Source organism: Bombina bombina, unplaced genomic scaffold (assembly GCF_027579735.1).
Source record: "Bombina bombina isolate aBomBom1 unplaced genomic scaffold, aBomBom1.pri scaffold_610, whole genome shotgun sequence".
NCBI lineage: Eukaryota > Metazoa > Chordata > Amphibia > Anura > Bombinatoridae > Bombina > Bombina bombina.
This window is the reverse complement of record NW_026511360.1, coordinates 91,569-108,494: the sequence shown is the minus strand read 5'-3', so window position 1 is coordinate 108,494 and position 16,926 is coordinate 91,569. Positions and strand designations below refer to the sequence as shown.

Below are 16,926 nucleotides of genomic sequence, written 5' to 3'. Positions count from 1 at the left end.
GAGTACCGCTTTGGTAATTGATGTAAGCCACTGCAGTGACATTGTCTGACTGAAACCACAGAAAATAACTCCTGTCTTAATAAGGGCCAACTCTGGAGAGCCATGAAGATTGAGTGGAGTCCCAAGATGTTGATTGGAAACCTTGCCTCTTGAGGAGGCCAAATTTCCTGATATCTCAGTGAGCCCCAGGCTCACTACAGGCTGACATCCGTTTTGATCACCACCTAAGTTGGACAGAGAAAGGAGGCTCCCTGAACAAGAGATTGGTACCTTTTTCACCATGTTAGGGATCTCCTTATCTTGAAATCTAAAATATCTTCTGAGACGGATCTGAAGACATAAAATCTAGCAAAAGGTAAGACATCTAAAGCCACTGTCATGAGACCATGCATTGAAGGTCTGTAGAAAAAGACAAGTGAGGTGGAGAAGAGCATACGCTTTCTGCAATTTGAGTCTGTGTTGATCCATAAGACATAAGTAATTGATACTGAACCCATTATAAAAACTAGGAATTATGTAACTGAAAAACTTTGCTTGTATGTTCCTTTCCCATCTGGAGCAATGCCTGTTAAAATGTTGTCTATGTAAGGAAGACAAATCTAAGAAATTTTGTATGATGTCTGTTAATAGGGATATGCAAATAAGCATCTTGAAAATGTATTGTATATACATATATTGACCCTTCCTTAACTAAAGGAAGTATACTGCAAATTGTAACTCTGCAATATACTTTCATGATTAATTATATCCCTGTTTTCTGTAATTCTGAAATAGTTAGTTTTTCAGTTCCTGTTGGAAGTGAAAGTGCAGAACACCATTATATTCCAGACAGCCATTGGCTGCACATTCTAGAGATTTATTTATAACTGTCCCTAATTGGCAACAGCAGAGAAGGTAGCCTAAGTTACAAAATGGCAGCTTCCCATTATTTTATCTATCTACCATTTAATGTCCCTTTAAAGAATGTATCAATCTTCTTAACAGATTGTTTGTCTATAGTCAGAGAATCCTCAACCACAAAGGCTAATAGAAATTCCAGCAAGAGAGCATGTATGTACTCCAACCTGAAATTAAAAGACACTTCTGCTAATTCATCAGCAGCAGGTGGGGTACTGTATTTCTGAGTAATCTTCATCAGAAGAGGAGTTGTCTGATATCATTGCAGAACACTACTTCCAGTAGATGGGCCCATCTGAGGCAGTGCAAACACAGTGGCAAAGAGCAGCAAACTGTAGTCCAGGGGATGGACGCGCATTCCCACATTTCTCCTGTGAGGCACCGCACTGGGAGAAGATTTTCACTACCTGCCCTGTTTGTAGGTTCTCTGAGGAGGAACTGGGTCTCAAATCAGTTACAAAACTTGTGTGAAACAATGTAAAGATCAGCACTTCAAGTTTCACCATCCCTCTTTGCTGGAGGAAAAAATTTAACTGAGGGATCACAAGATAGTGGAGGGATTAAATGCGGAGTGTTTGTTTTGCTGCCTCAATGCAAACAGGACTTTAATCCAACATGTGATGGCGCTTGGACTCTAACCATGACTTAAAGGGACATTCCAGTAAAAATTTAAATGCACATAGATGAATTACATATTTGAATAGAAACAAATTTGTAATATACATGCATTGGCAAAAATGCTTCTAGTAAAAGTCATCACTATTTTAGTGTTAACATTTTTTTTCTGCACGTGCACGTGAAGCATAGCTAGATATTCTCACAGCACCAGCAATTTAAATACTGCAGCTGTTTATAGCACCTTTGAGGCTTGTATCATGTTAGCACTTAAAAAATTGAGTCATTACCAGATGTTACAAACATTTTAATCTCTCTGAGCAAGTGCTGTGTTTAAAATGCTGGTGCACGGTGCATACTTAAATACGCGTTTGAAACAGCTATAGCTTTTATTAGAAGCGTTTTTGCTAATACATGTTTATTACAGAAATGCTTCTATTCAAAACTAAAATGAATCCATGTAAAGTAAATTTTTGGCTGGAATGTCCCTTTAACACTGTGGGTTTCAAGAATGCCTGGGATAAGCATAAGGCTATCCTACGAACTAGGTAAATTTGCACTTTTAGGAAATTCTGGGCAGACTTGTTTTAATCTGCCGTCAAAATCTATGTTTATATATATATATATATATATATATATATATATATATATATATATATATATATATATATATATATATATATATATATATATATATATATATATATATATATATAGATATATATATATATATATATAGATAGATAGAACTATTAATCTGCAACTACTACATTTTAAAAAAAAGTGTTTGTGTGCCCATTTGTATGTACAATAAATATTACCTTTGTAAGCTCAGCCTTCTGAACCAGTTTATTTTTGCTTCCAGCATACATCATCTGCTGTTCTGGCTTACACCCTTTATTGAGGAAAAAAACACAACAGTGGGTTACTAAATGAGGAAAATGGGATATTCAGAAGTTAAAAGGGACATTAAAAATTGTTGGGCACAACTAAACCAGCATGGTTACTTCTCACTTTCCTATTATTTTTCCTCTTCTGTCTGTGCTCTTATTTTAAAGGGACAGTTTACTCGAAACATTTCTCCACTTTAATTTTTTAACAATAATCCACACCTGCTGGAGTGTATTCAATTGTTTACTAGTATTTAAATTACCCTTATATTGGCATTTAAAAAAAAATAGTTGATTTAGCCTAGTGTATCCCCACCTATCCTGAAAGTTTTTGGCCTTAAGGCCAAGCTGTGTAAACACAGCCAGCAGAAGAAATTACACTCCCAGTGGGGTATAGAAGAGGTAAGGTAACAAAATGTTAATTTTCCATTGTTCTCTCTAAGTATTGGTGATTGGTTTATGGACAGATGTAAGATAAAGAAGCAGGTATATGTACACAATGTGATAAAGTAATGAGATCTGATTATACCTACAAACTCAACCCATTTTATTAGGTTGTGGCTTCAAAACACAAAATCAGCTATTTGATATACACAAACAAACCTTCAAAAGCAAATCTCATACATTTGAGACTCTGCACTTGGTAAAAAAAAGTAATTGGAAATACATTAAAGAGACACTGAACTAAAATTTTAATCTTTCATGATTCAGATAGAGCATGCAATTTTAAGCTAAATTATCAATTTTTTATTCGATCTCTTGCTATCTTTATTTGAAAAGCAAAAATGTAAGTTTAGAAGCCGGACAATTTTTGGTTCACAACCTGGGTTGTCCTTGCCAATTGGTGGATAAATGCTGTCCAGGGTCAGAACCAAAAATTGTCTGGCTCCTTAGCTTAGATGCCTTCAATTTAAAAAAAAGATAGCAAGAGAACAAAGAAAAATTGATATTAGGAGTAAATTGGAAAGTTGCTTAAAATTGCATGCTCTATCTGAATCGTGAAAGAAAAAATTGGTGTTTAGTGTTCCTTTAAGGGAAAAATTATTTTATAGTATACTGTCCCTTTAACTCCTTGCCGATGCCAGTTGGTCAAGCTCAAATCTTTATAATCAATGCTGCCATCTCGGAGCACGTTCACAGGTCAGTGACATTGCTGGCTTTTTGCTATCTGTATTGCGCACTTTGGGTTAGAGTGCACGATACCAAGCAGGAACCTTACATTTTTTCAGTGGCTGCATTGGTCTTTATTATTCATGTGGCTATATAAAATGGTATAATAATGGAAACCTCCTGCTCTGTATTATGTGCATTAACCTGCAGTGCAGCTGCAAACATATCAGACAATGTCACTGTTCTGTGAATGTTTAGCTCACTTCTTTCAGAGGGAGAAGCCCATGATGGCGGCATCCAGCATTAAAATGCAGAACTTCACCAACCAACACCTGTAAAAGGTCAAAAAGAGAGAACTGCTCTGAAGGACATTGCAGGCACAGGAAGGACAATATCATGGTGAGTAGGAACCATTCTGTTAACGTTGTGTTCAGCAGTTTAATGCCCCTATAAAGTTGATTATATAAATGTAGCAAAACAACGAGGTCATAGACTATTGTGGTTACTTATCTAAAAATATTTAAAAAAAGCATTTGACATTTATAATTTGTACTTACCTACTGGACTGGAAAATATAAAACACAGCGGGTAGGAAACTCTTCCATCTTCATGCTGATACTTATAACTGTATACTATAAATGTTTATATAGATTAAGGAAAATTAAAAAAGGTAGGAAAAAAAAAAATCATATAAACGAGAAACAGCAACATTTCAAAAACTACTAAAAATGTGCTAATTTAGTTTAAAGGGACACTGTACCCAAAAATTTTCTTTCGTGATTCAGATTGAGCATGAAATTTTAAGCAACTTTCTAATTTACTCCTATTATCAAATTTTCTTCATTCTGTTGGTATCTTTATTTGAAATGCAAGAATGTAAGTTTAGATGCCGGCCCATTTTTGGTGAACAACCTGGGTTGTCCTTGCTGATTGGTGGATAAATTCATCCACCAATAAAAACGTGCTGTCCAGAGTACTGAAACCAAAAAAAAGCTTAGATGCCTTCTTTTTCACATAAAGATAGCAAGAGAACGAAGACAAATTGATAATAGGAGTAAATTAGAAAGTTGCTTAAAATTGCATGCTCTGAATTACAAAAGAAAAAATTTGGGTTCAGTGTCCCTTTAAGATTATAGGCCACTAGGCTGCCTTTACCCAATTTAATATGGAGGGTTTTTAGGATTAGTTGGGCTGATCAACATACAAGCAATACAATTACATAGAAGCAAATATTTGCATTCTATCAGAGGACATATTGCTGAGTTCTGAGCCATTTCACACCCTTACACTAGAGAAGTTTTTAGTTGTTTTTACACAAATCTTTTTCTGAAATGTACCCAAAGAAAAATGCATACCAATAATTTTCTACGTTGTATATTTTATTTCCTACATATTTCAAAACACACATTTACTTTCTCAATAAAACAAAATAAGGGGTCTCAAATGTGTCTTGTGTATGGGGAGTAATACTAGGAACAATCCATATGGCCATGGTTCTGTCAAGTAATCACTGTTGCGATGGTGATCAGCCTCCTTGGTATGTGACGCCTCCTTTGAAAGGGCCTCTCCTCTTTCAAAAAAAAGTATCACTTGACCCATTGAAGTACTTATTTGGGGGTTCTATAATCCCTTTTTAAGTTTAAACCACCATAAAAAGCACATAGAAGACAGGTGATTACAAGTTCTGTAGCAATTACTTGCTACCTAAAAGGGCTTAAAAATAAAGTAATGTGAGGGTTATTGTTTGTGTGAGTATATGTTGTACAACCCTCATTTCGAAAAAGTTGGGACAGCATGGAAAATGCAAAAAAACAAACAAAAAAGTCATTTTAAAATTCAATTCACCCTGCACTACATTGAAAACACATTATTTGATGTTTTACTTTGTGAATTTAATGTATTTTTGAAACTATAAACTCATTTGAAATCTGATGACGGCAACACACTCCAAAAAAGTTGGGACAGTCGACTGTTTACCACTGTGTAACATCACCTTTTCTTTTAATAACACTTATTAAGCAACTGGGCACTGAAGACACCAGTTGGTTAAGTTTAGCAAGCGGAGTTTTCCCCCATTCATCCATTATGCATCTCTTCAGCTGCGCAACTGTACAGAGCCTACATTGCCTTATTTTGCGCTTCATAATGCGCCACACATTCTCAATCGGAGACAGGTCAGGACTGCAAGGCAGGCCATGCTAGCACCCGCACTCTTTGCTTACGCAACCATGTGCTTGTAATCTGGGCAGAATGTGGTTGGAAAGACGACGTCTGGATGACAGCATATGTTGCTCCAAAATGTATGCATATCTTTCTGCATTAATGGTGCCCTCAGAGATGTGCAAGTTACCAATGCCATGGGCACTGACACCCCCCCCCATACCATGACAGACACTGGCTTTTGGACCTGATGCTGATAACAGCTTAGATGGTCCTTTTCCTCTTGACCCGAAGAACATAGCGGCTGTTTTTTCCAAAAAACTATTTGAAATGTTGACTTGTCGGACCACAAAACACGATCCCACTGTGCTACTGTCCAACTCAGATGAGACAGAGCCCAGAGAAGTCGGCGGTGCTTCTGGACAGAGTTGATATATGGCTTCTGCTTTGCATAGTAAAGCCTTAACTTGCATCTGTGGATGCAGCGGCGAATTCCGTTGACTGAAAAAGGTTTACCAATGCCCATGTAAGGATATCCATTACAGACTCATGAAGGTTTTTGAGACAGTGACGTCTGAGGGATCAAAGATCACGCGCATTCAGAAGTGGTTTGAGGCCTTTCCCTTTACGCAGCGAGATTTGACCAAATTACTTGAACCTTTTAAATTATATTGTGCAATGTAGAAGGTAAAATGCCCAAAATCCTACGGATTTGTCCTTGGGAGATGTTGTTCCCAAAGTGTTGGATTATTCGCTGACTCATCTGTTGGCAGATTGGTGAGCCTCGAGCCATTCTTGCTCTTGAAGGGCTTGGCCTTTTTTGGAGGCTCCTTATATACTATGATTACACGATTGCCTCACCTGTTTCACATCACCTTCTTATTTAAACTTGTCACATCACTATTAGTCCTAAATTGCCAGGTCCCAACTGTTTTAGAACATGTTGCAGTCACCAGATTTAAAAACATAATTTATGCTTACCTGATAAATTCCTTTCTCCTGTAGTGTAGTCAGTCCACGGGTCATCCATTACTTATGGGATTATATCTCCTCCCCAACAGGAAGTGCAAGAGGATCACCCAAGCAGAGCTGCCACATAGCTCCTCCCCTCTACGTCATACCCAGTCATTCGACCGAAACCAAACGAGAAAGTAGAAACTACAGGGTGCAGTGGTGACTGGAGTTTAATTTAAAATTTAGATCTGCCGTAAAAAACAGGGCGGGCCGTGGACTGACTACACTACAGGAGAAAGGAATTTATCAGGTAAGCATAAATTATGTTTTCTCCTGTTAAGTGTAGTCAGTCCACGGGTCATCCATTACTTATGGGATACCAATACCAAAGCTAAAAGTACACGGATGACGGGAGGGACAGGCAGGACCTTTACACGGAAGGAACCACTGCCTGAAGAACCTTTCTCCCAAAAACAGCCTCAGAAGAAGCAAAAGTGTCAAATTTGTAAAATTTTGAAAAGGTGTGAAGTGAAGACCAAGTTGCAGCCTTGCAAATCTGTTCAACAGAGGCCTCATTTTTAAAGGCCCAAGTGGAAGCCACAGCTCTGGTAGAATGAGCTGTAATTCTTTCAGGAGGCTGCTGTCCAGCAGTCTCATAGGCTAAACGTATTATGCTACGAAGCCAGAAGGAGAGAGAGGTAGCCGAAGCCTTTTGACCTCTCCTCTGTCCAGAATAAACGACAAACAGGGAAGAAGTTTGTCGAAAATCTTTAGTTGCCTGCAAATAGAATTTCAGGGCACGGATGACATCCAGATTGTGCAGAAGTCGTTCCTTCTTTGAGGAAGGATTAGGGCACAATGAAGGAACAACAATCTCTTGATTGATATTCTTGTTAGTGACTACCTTAGGTAAGAACCCAGGTTTAGTACGCAGAACTACCTTGTCTGAATGAAAAATCAGATAAGGAGAATCACAATGTAAGGCTGATAACTCAGAGACTCTTCGAGCCGAGGAAATAGCCATTAAGAACAGAACTTTCCAAGATAACAGCTTGATATCAATGGAATGAAGGGGTTCAAACGGAACACCCTGTAAAAACTAAGAACTAAGTTTAAGCTCCATGGCGGAGCAACAGTTTTAAACACAGGCTTAATCCTGGCCAAAGCCTGACAAAAAGCCTGAACGTCTGGAACTTCTGACAGACGCTTGTGTAAAAGAATGGACAGAGCTGAGATCTGTCCCTTTAACGAACTAGCAGATAAACCCTTTTCTAAACCTTCTTGTAGAAAAGACAATATCCTAGGAATCCTAACCTTACTCCATGAGTAACTCTTGGATTCGCACCAATGTAAGTATTTACGCCATATTTTATGGTAAATTTTTCCTGGTAACAGGTTTCCTAGCCTGTATTAAGGTATCAATCACTGACTCCGAGAATCCACGCTTTGATAGAATCAAGCGTTCAATCTCCATGCAGTCAGCCTCAGAGAAATTAGATTTGGATGTTTGAAAGGACCCTGAACCAGAAGGTCCTGTCTCAGAGGCAGAGACCATGGTGGACAGGACGACATGTCCACTAGATCTGCATACCAGGTCCTGCGTGGCCACGCAGGCGCTATTAGAATCACCGATGCTCTCTCCTGTTTGATCCTGGCAATCAGTCGAGGAAGTATCGGGAAGGGTGGAAACACATAAGCCATGTTGAAGACCCAAGGTGCTGTCAGAGCATCTATCAGAACCGCTCCCGGGTCCCTAGACCTTGATCCGTAACAAGGAAGCTTGGCGTTCTGGCGAGACGCCATGAGATCCAGATCTGGTTTGCCCCAACGCCGAAGCAGTTGTGCAAATACCTCCGGGTGAAGTTCCCACTCCCCCGGATGAAAAGTCTGGAGACTTAGGAAATCCGCCTCCCAGTTCTCCACGCCTGGGATGTGGATCGCTGACAGGTGGCAAGAGTGAGACTCTGCCCAGCGAATTATCTTTGAGACTTCCATCATCGCTAGGGAACTCCTTGTCCCTCCCTGATGGTTGATGTAAGCCACAGTCGTGATGTTGTCCGACTGGAACCTGATGAACCTCAGAGTTGCTAGCTGAGGCCAAGCCAGAAGAGCATTGAGAACTGCTCTCAATTCCAGAATGTTTATTGGAAGGAGACTCTCCTCCTGAGTCCATGATCCCTGAGCCTTCAGGGAATTCCAGACAGCGCCCCAACCTAATAGGCTGGCGTCTGTTGTTACAATTGTCCAATCTGGCCTGCTGAAGGGCATCCCCCTGGACAGATGTGGCCGAGAAAGCCACCATAGAAGAGAATCTCTGGTCTCTTGATCCAGATTCAGCATAGGGGACAAATCTGAGTAATCCCCATTCCACTGACTTAGCAAGCACAATTGTAGTGGTCTGAGATGCAGGCGTGCAAAAGGTACTATGTCCATTGCCGCTACCATTAAGCCGATTACCTCCATGCATTGAGCCACTGACGGGTGTTGAATGGAATGAAGGACACGGCAAGCATTTAGAAGTTTTGTTAACCTGTCTTCTGTCAGGTAAATTTTCATTTCTACAGAATCTATAAGAGTCCCCAAGAAGGGAACTCTTGTGAGTGGCAATAGAGAACTCTTTTCTATGTTCACCTTCCACCCATGCGACCTTAGAAATGCCAGAACCAACTCTGTATGAGACTTGGCAGTCTGGAAACTTGGCGCTTGTATCAGAATGTCTTCTAGGTACGGAGCTACCGAAATTCCTCGCGGTCTTAGTACCGCCAGAAGAGAGCCCAGAACCTTTGTAAAGATTCTTGGAGCCGTGGCTAACCCGAAGGGAAGAGCTACAAACTGGTAATGCCTGTTTAGGAAGGCAAACCTTAGGTACCGATAATGATCCTTGTGAATCGGTATGTGAAGGTAGGCATCCTTTAAATCCACTGTGGTCATGTATTGACCCCTTTGGATCATAGGTAAGATTGTCCGAATAGTTTCCATTTTGAACGATGGAACTCTTAGGAATTTGTTTAGGATCTTTAAGTCCAAAATTGGTCTGAAGGTTCCCTCTTTTTTGGGAACCACAAACAGATTTGAGTAAAACCCTTGTCCGTGTTCCGACCGCGGAACTGGATGGATCACTCCCATTAGTAAAAGGTCTTGTACACAGCGTAGAAACGCTTCTCTCTTTATCTGGTTTGCTGACAACCTTGAAAGATGAAATCTCCCTTTTGGAGGAGAAGCTTTGAAGTCCAGAAGATATCCCTGAGATATGATCTCTAACGCCCAGGGATCCTGGACATCTCTTGCCCAAGCCTGGGCAAAGAGAGAAAGTCTGCCCCCCACTAGATCTGTTTCCGGATCGGGGGCCCTCACTTCATGCTGTCTTAGGGGCAGCAGCAGGTTTTCTGGCCTGCTTGCCCTTGTTCCAGGACTGGTTAGGTTTCCAGCCCTGTCTGTAGCGAGCAACAGTTCCTTCCTGTTTTGGAGCGGAGGAAGTTGATGCTGCTCCTGCCTTGAAGTTACGAAAGGCACGAAAATTAGACTGTCTAGCCCTTGGTTTGGCTCTGTCTTGAGGCAGGGCATGGCCCTTACCTCCAGTAATGTCAGCGATAATTTCTTTCAAACCGGGCCCAAATAATGTCTGCCCTTTGAAAGGTATGTTAAGCAATTTAGATTTAGAAGTCACATCGGCTGACCAGGATTTAAGCCACAGCGCTCTGCGCGCTTGAATGGCGAATCCGGAATTCTTAGCCGTAAGTTTAGTTAAGTGTACTACGGCATCGGAAATAAATGAATTAGCTAGCTTAAGGACTCTAAGCTTGTCTGTAATCGCATCCAATGTAGCTGAGCTAATGGTCTCTTCCAGAGACTCAAATCAGAATGCCGCCGCAGCCGTGACAGGCGCAATGCATGCAAGGGGTTGTAATATAAAACCTTGTTGAACAAACATTTTCTTAAGGTAACCCTCTAACTTTTTATCCATTGGATCTGAAAAAGCACAGCTATCCTCCACCGGGATAGTGGTGCGCTTAGCCAGAGTAGAAACTGCTCCCTCCACCTTAGGGACCGTCTGCCATAAGTCCCGTGTGGTGGCGTCTATTGGAAACATTTTTCTAAATATAGGAGGGGGAGAAAAGGGCACACCAGGTCTATCCCACTCCTTGTTAATAATTTCTGTAAGCCTTTTAGGAATAGGAAAAACGTCAGTACACGTCGGTACCGCAAAATATTTATCCAGCCTACACATTTTCTCTGGAATTGCAACCGTGTTACAATCATTCAGAGCCGCTAATACCTCCCCTAGCAATACACGGAGGTTCTCAAGCTTAAATTTAAAAATTGAAATGTCTGAGTCCAGTTTACTTGGATCAGATCCGTCACCCACAGAATGAAGCTCTCCGTCCTCATGTTCTGCAAATTGTGACGCAGTATCAGACATGGCTCTAATATTATCAGCGCACTCTGTTCTCACCCCAGAGTGGTCGCGTTTACCCCTAAATTCTGGCAATTTAGATAATACTTCAGTCATAACATTAGCCATGTCTTGCAAAGTGATTTGTATGGGCCGCCCTGATGTACTTGGCGACACAATATCACGCACCTCCTGAGCGGGAGACGAAGGTACTGACACGTGAGGAGAGTTAGTCGGCATAACTTCCCCCTCGTTGTCTGGTGAAATTTTCTTTACATGTACAGATTGGCTTTTATTTAAAGTAGCATCAATGCAATTAGTACACAAATTTCTATTGGGCTCCACATTGGCCTTTAAACATATTGCACAAAGAGTTTCCTCTGTGTCAGACATGTTTAACAAACTAGCAATGAAACTAGCAAGCTTGGAAAATACTTTTGAAATAAATTTACAAGCAATATAAAAAACGTTACTGTGCCTTTAAGAAGCACAAATAAATTGTCACAGTTGAAATAACAATGAACCAAATTAGTTATAGCAACCAAATTTTCACAGTAAATGCATTAAGTTAGCAAAGGATTGCACCCACCAGCAAATGGATGATTAACCCCTTAATACCCAAAAAACGGATAACAGAATATAAACGTTTTATCACAGTCAAAAGCACAGTCTCACAGGTCTGCTGTGAGTGATTACCTCCCTCAAAACTAGTTTTGGAGACCCCTGGGCTCTGTAGAGACGTCCTGGATCATGGAGGAAGGAATAGGAAGACTGTGACTGAATTCTTACTGCGCAATAAAGCGCCAAAATAGGCCCCTCCCACTCATATTGTAACAGTGGGGAAGCTCAGTAAACTGATTTTATTCATAAATAAACGACAGCCATGTGGAAAAATAATGCCCAAAAGGTTTTATCACCAAGTACCTCAGAGAAAAACGATTAACATGCCAGTAAACGTTTTAAAAATAAAATTATGAAATGATATTAATAAGCCTGCTGCTAGTCGCTTTCACTGCAGTGGGGGCTCAAATATAAGTTAAATGTATACAGTATTTTCTTAGTGAAGTTCCATTCCCCAGAAATACCTCAGTGTAAACATACATACATATCAGCCTGATACCAGTCGCTACTACTGCATTTAAGGCTGCACTTACATTATATGGGTATTAGCAGTATTTTCTCAGTCAATTCCATTCCTTAGAAAATAATATACTGCAACATACCTCCTTGCAGGTGAACCCTGCCCGCTGTCCCCTGTTCTGAAGTTACCTCACTCCTCAGAATGGCCGAGAACAGCAAATGGATCTTAGTTACGACCGCTAAGATCATACACAAACTCAGGTAGATTCTTCTTCTAATGCTGCCTGAGAAAAAACAACACACTCCGGTGCTGTTTAAAATAACAAACTTTTGATTGAAGATATAAAAACTAATTTTAATAACCACAGTCCTCTCACACGTCCTATCTATTAGTTAGGTGCAAGAGAATGACTGGGTATGACGTAGAGGGGAGGAGCTATGTGGCAGCTCTGCTTGGGTGATCCTCTTGCACTTCCTGTTGGGGAGGAGATATAATCCCATAAGTAATGGATGACCCGTGGACTGACTACACTTAACAGGAGAAATGAGTGTTTATTTTCAAAAATACATTAAAAGGGACAGTCAACACAAAAATTGTTATTGTTTAAAAAGATAGATAATGCCTTTACTACCCATTCCCCAGCTTTTCACAACCACCATTTTTATATTAATATACTTTATAACCTTTAAACCTCTAAATTTCTGTCTGTTTCTAAGTCACTAAAGACAGCCCCATGATCACATGCTTTTTTTTTTTTATTAGCTTTTCACAACAGGGAAGTGCTAGCTCGTGTGAGCCATATACATAAACATTGTGCTCACGCACGTGGGTTTTAAGAACACAGCACTAATTGGCTTAAATGTAAGTCAATAGATAATAAATAAAAAGACGTGCTCAGGGGGCTGTCAGAAGATGCTTAGAAACAAGGTAATCACAGAGATAAAAAGTGTATAAATACAACTGTTTTTGTGCAAAAATCTGGAATGGATAATAAAGGGATTATCTATCTTTTTAAACAATAAAACATTTTGAGTTGACTGTCCCTTTAAATTCGCAATGAAAAACATCAAATAATGTGTTATTAATGTGTTTTCAATATAATACAGGGTGAATTGAATTTTCAAATTACTCTTTTTTTTTTTGTTTTTTTTGCATTTTCCATACTGAACCAACTTTTTCGGAATTGGGGGTGTATGTCGTCTTTAGAGGACAGGGGCTACCCCTTAATACAATAAATACATTAGTAAGGTGATTGCCACCACAGCTGGTGATGATGAAGAAGACTGCAGTGTGGGGGAAGGTCCCACAGGATCTGCTTCGGAAGGGTGGACCCCCAGGAGAATGCATAAAAAAGGAAGTCTAAATTTAGAAACTATCATTCTGACTGCACTTTTTCCCCAATTATTATCCACATACATCCTGAGTTTTATAATTGCCTTTGAACGTCTTACTACAAAACAAAGGATATCTTGGTTGCCTCTCAGGAAGTTCATCCTTAAGTTCATCAGGTGAAATACCCTGTCAATATAACAAAAGAAAGATCAGCATTAAATTGGGCAAAATTGAGATGCAATAATTGTAAGACGGTTGCATGGGTATTTTTTGACTAAGTGGCTATCTTTAGCAATGTTCTTACTTGAACTCTACTGGAAACAATATGTAGCATTATTATTATTGTTTATTTATAAAGTGCCAACATTTTATGCATCGCATTCGCTATATAGAGGTACAAACAGTACTAGAGTTACAATGACAAGTTCTACAAGGATAATTTACATAAATTGCACAAACTTCTTTAACAAACAATACAAAAAGTTCCTTAAAACCGTTACATTTAAAAAAGGTGCGGAGACACCTGCCCTTTAGCACAATCGGTAGTAGATACACTTTTATACAAAGGGAGCTACAGATTGAAAGGCTCTCAAGCTTACAATCTAAAGAGAGAACAATGTATGACACAAAAGGAGAGGAGAGAGAAATCAGAGACATTGTCTTTGTAGTGCGGTGATTTGAGGATACGTGAAAGCTGAACTTCCTATCATGAGTCAGGCAAAGTGATAATTGCACCTCATATCAATTAAAGGAGTGGTTATACAAATGAGTAAACAATAGGGTGGGGGTGTTTGGAGTTTGCTGGGGAGCGAGGTGTTTGTCTGTTGTGAGATAAGAATGAATATTTGTGAGAAAATGCAGACTTCTATAGTGAGAAGGTGCAATAGTAGACAGGAGAGGGTGGGTAACTGATGACGTAGAGTGAGAGACAGAGAGAAGTTTTCAAAATGAGCCAACAGATGGGGAAAATATATTCACACATTGCTTGATTAAAGAGAAAGTCAGTTTTTCTGTCTGTGTTTTGCTGGGGAGTGAGATGTCTGCATGTCTTGCTGGGATTTTAAATGTTTTCTGTGCGTCTTGCTTGGGAATTAGAGGTCCTGCTGTAGGTCTGTTGCGAGATGATAGCATAAGACTATTTAGGAACTGGAATATTAATCCAGATACATGGCATATAAAATGAATTCATTTTCATGTTGGCTCTCTTTAGATTTTTTGTTTAGCAGGGGAGGTTGTCAATTCCTGTGATTGATTCTTTACCAGACTGGCAAGTTGTAACAAGGAGGGGAATTATAGGAAAAATAGTGACATCAGTAATGAAAGTAGTTGAAGGCACACAGGCCAAAAAATTAGAAAAGGTTCTGAAAAATATCACTGTTACCAGTTTAAGGTTATAGATAAAGAAAACACAATATCTTACGGGTCATTTAAAATGTAATTCCCCCATAAAACAAAAAGGACAATAAAACATTGCAATATACATTGCCTATTATAGGACATTTCATCATAGAAAAAAAAAAAAAACACTTAGACCCATGACATTTTTTTTTACTTTCCTCCTTTAACAATCTTGCAACTATGCCTTTGAATAAAAAAAGAAGTTTGTTCTGGACTGTACTCATGAACCACTGACATCACCAAAACAACTGTTCCTCGCAAATGATCCTTCAAATCTGGGAATAGGTAATGGTCACTGGTGGCAAGGTCAGGTGAAAATGGGGCAGGTGAGCCAGCAATTTTAATCTAGCTGCATTAATGGTAACAAAAGACTTGCTAAGAAGAATTGTCTTGGTGGAACAGCACATTTAGATTGCAGGTCTCTTCTCCATCAATTTTGAATAGTACTCCCCTGGAAGTCAATCATCGAAATTCCCTATGAATCCCAAAACAAGGATGGCATAACCATTCCAGCACTTGGTTGGATGCACCTACGATTCTTACAAAATATACTTTTGGCTCAGGTTCAAAGTGGTGTATCCACAACTCATCCATAGTGACAAATCGCCTATAGATATGATTCAGTATTCCTTTTAATTATTGTCAGATGTTCCTTTGAACTCACTATCTGCTGTATCTTCTGGCGTGCAGTCAATATTTGGAGTACCCATATAACGCACAATTTTTTATCTCCATAACAATGAATTCACCTATTGTGCCATGTAACACACATCCCCGGTCAATCTTCTGTCGCCATGTCATAATTTTCTCCATGGTTTCTTGAGCGACAACTGTTGTTGGGTGACCAGTGCAAGGGGCATCTTCGCATGACTTCCCAGCATAAAGTCCCAAATCCACTTTTTAACAAGGTAAGACAGAGCAAAATCTCCAAAATGTATCAACCATATTCTTACAGATTTGTTGTTGGAATTACTAGATTTAAAGTGAATGTCAATTTTATCTTTATGTAAGTCTGCTAAGCGTTCATCTAAAGTACACAATTCAAATCGCTATGTTGTTTTTTTTTTTTAAATCTGAATTACGATTTTAGCATAAATCATCAATAAATAATTTTACCATTTATTTCCAAGTTCCCAGAGCCAACTTCCTTGTTCTACATGTCTGACGTTTTCAAAGGTCCCACCCGCCCTATATGTGTCAAGTGCGCCCCTGAGAGAGTGGTCCTGCGCATGCGCAAATCTCCGCTCTACGGCAACTCAATACCATTTAAAAGATAATATTGAGCAATGTCTAAACTAGATTTTAGATATGATATTGCATATTTTTCCTCTTGAAAATTGTTAAGTATATTAAATATAATAAATTGTATAAAACATTTGATTTCAAATTAAATTAAAGATTGAGGAATATCTTTAAATTGATTATTGATAATTGCAACAGTTTTGGCTAAAACAGCAGCTCTCAATGCTACTTACTTTTAGCAATCGAAGAAGTGATATTTTTTTCCATTAGCAGTGGTATTGAGCATGAGCGAATCGTGGACGCGCATCTAGGTTCCATCCGATAAATAGGGATTAGCGCAAGCGCATAATAATAGCGTGATGTAGGAGGAAAGGGGTAGAACCCCCCCGGAGGGGGGGGGGGGAAATGTGATTAGACAGAATAATCTGAGAAATCTGTCACTCAAAATTGATCTAAAGCGGGCGGAGATGGGGAACGAATAGAGAGAGACTTCAAAGTTCAAATTTGTAAGTACTAAACTTTTTTTTATAAAGGAATGATGGATGAAAGTCTAGTTATTTTTAGACTATGTTTCATGTGGCGTGACCGATTGCAGTTGTTTTTTTTTTTTTATTAAAGTGAATGTAAAGTCAACAACAAAACTATTTGGTGACTGCAAAATATTTTCTACACATTTCTCAACAACTCACACAAAATATCCTGTAAATAAGAAAAAGTTAACATTAGCAGTGTTCTCAGCAAAGTTTGACAGCTGGGTGGCATGATAAAGTGGCGGGGTGGGGGCAGTGTAAAACTTTTTATGTTGTTATTTATAAATGTTACTTAAGCTTTTTAAAGCAAACATTAATTGGATA

General features: G+C 39.3%; 1 protein-coding gene across 1 annotated transcript in view; it reads right to left on the bottom strand.

Moving 5' to 3' along the window:
- LOC128643712 (glia maturation factor beta) overlaps positions 1-16,926 on the bottom strand; it is a 54,050-nt gene that overhangs the window by 8,722 nt on the left and 28,402 nt on the right. The window contains exons 4-6 of the mRNA XM_053696543.1: positions 13,569-13,618; positions 4,070-4,152; positions 2,334-2,407 (exon numbers count right to left, since the gene is read on the bottom strand). Coding sequence (XP_053552518.1) covers positions 2,334-2,407; positions 4,070-4,152; positions 13,569-13,618 — 207 coding nt within the window. The remainder of the gene's footprint in view (positions 1-2,333; positions 2,408-4,069; positions 4,153-13,568; positions 13,619-16,926) is intronic.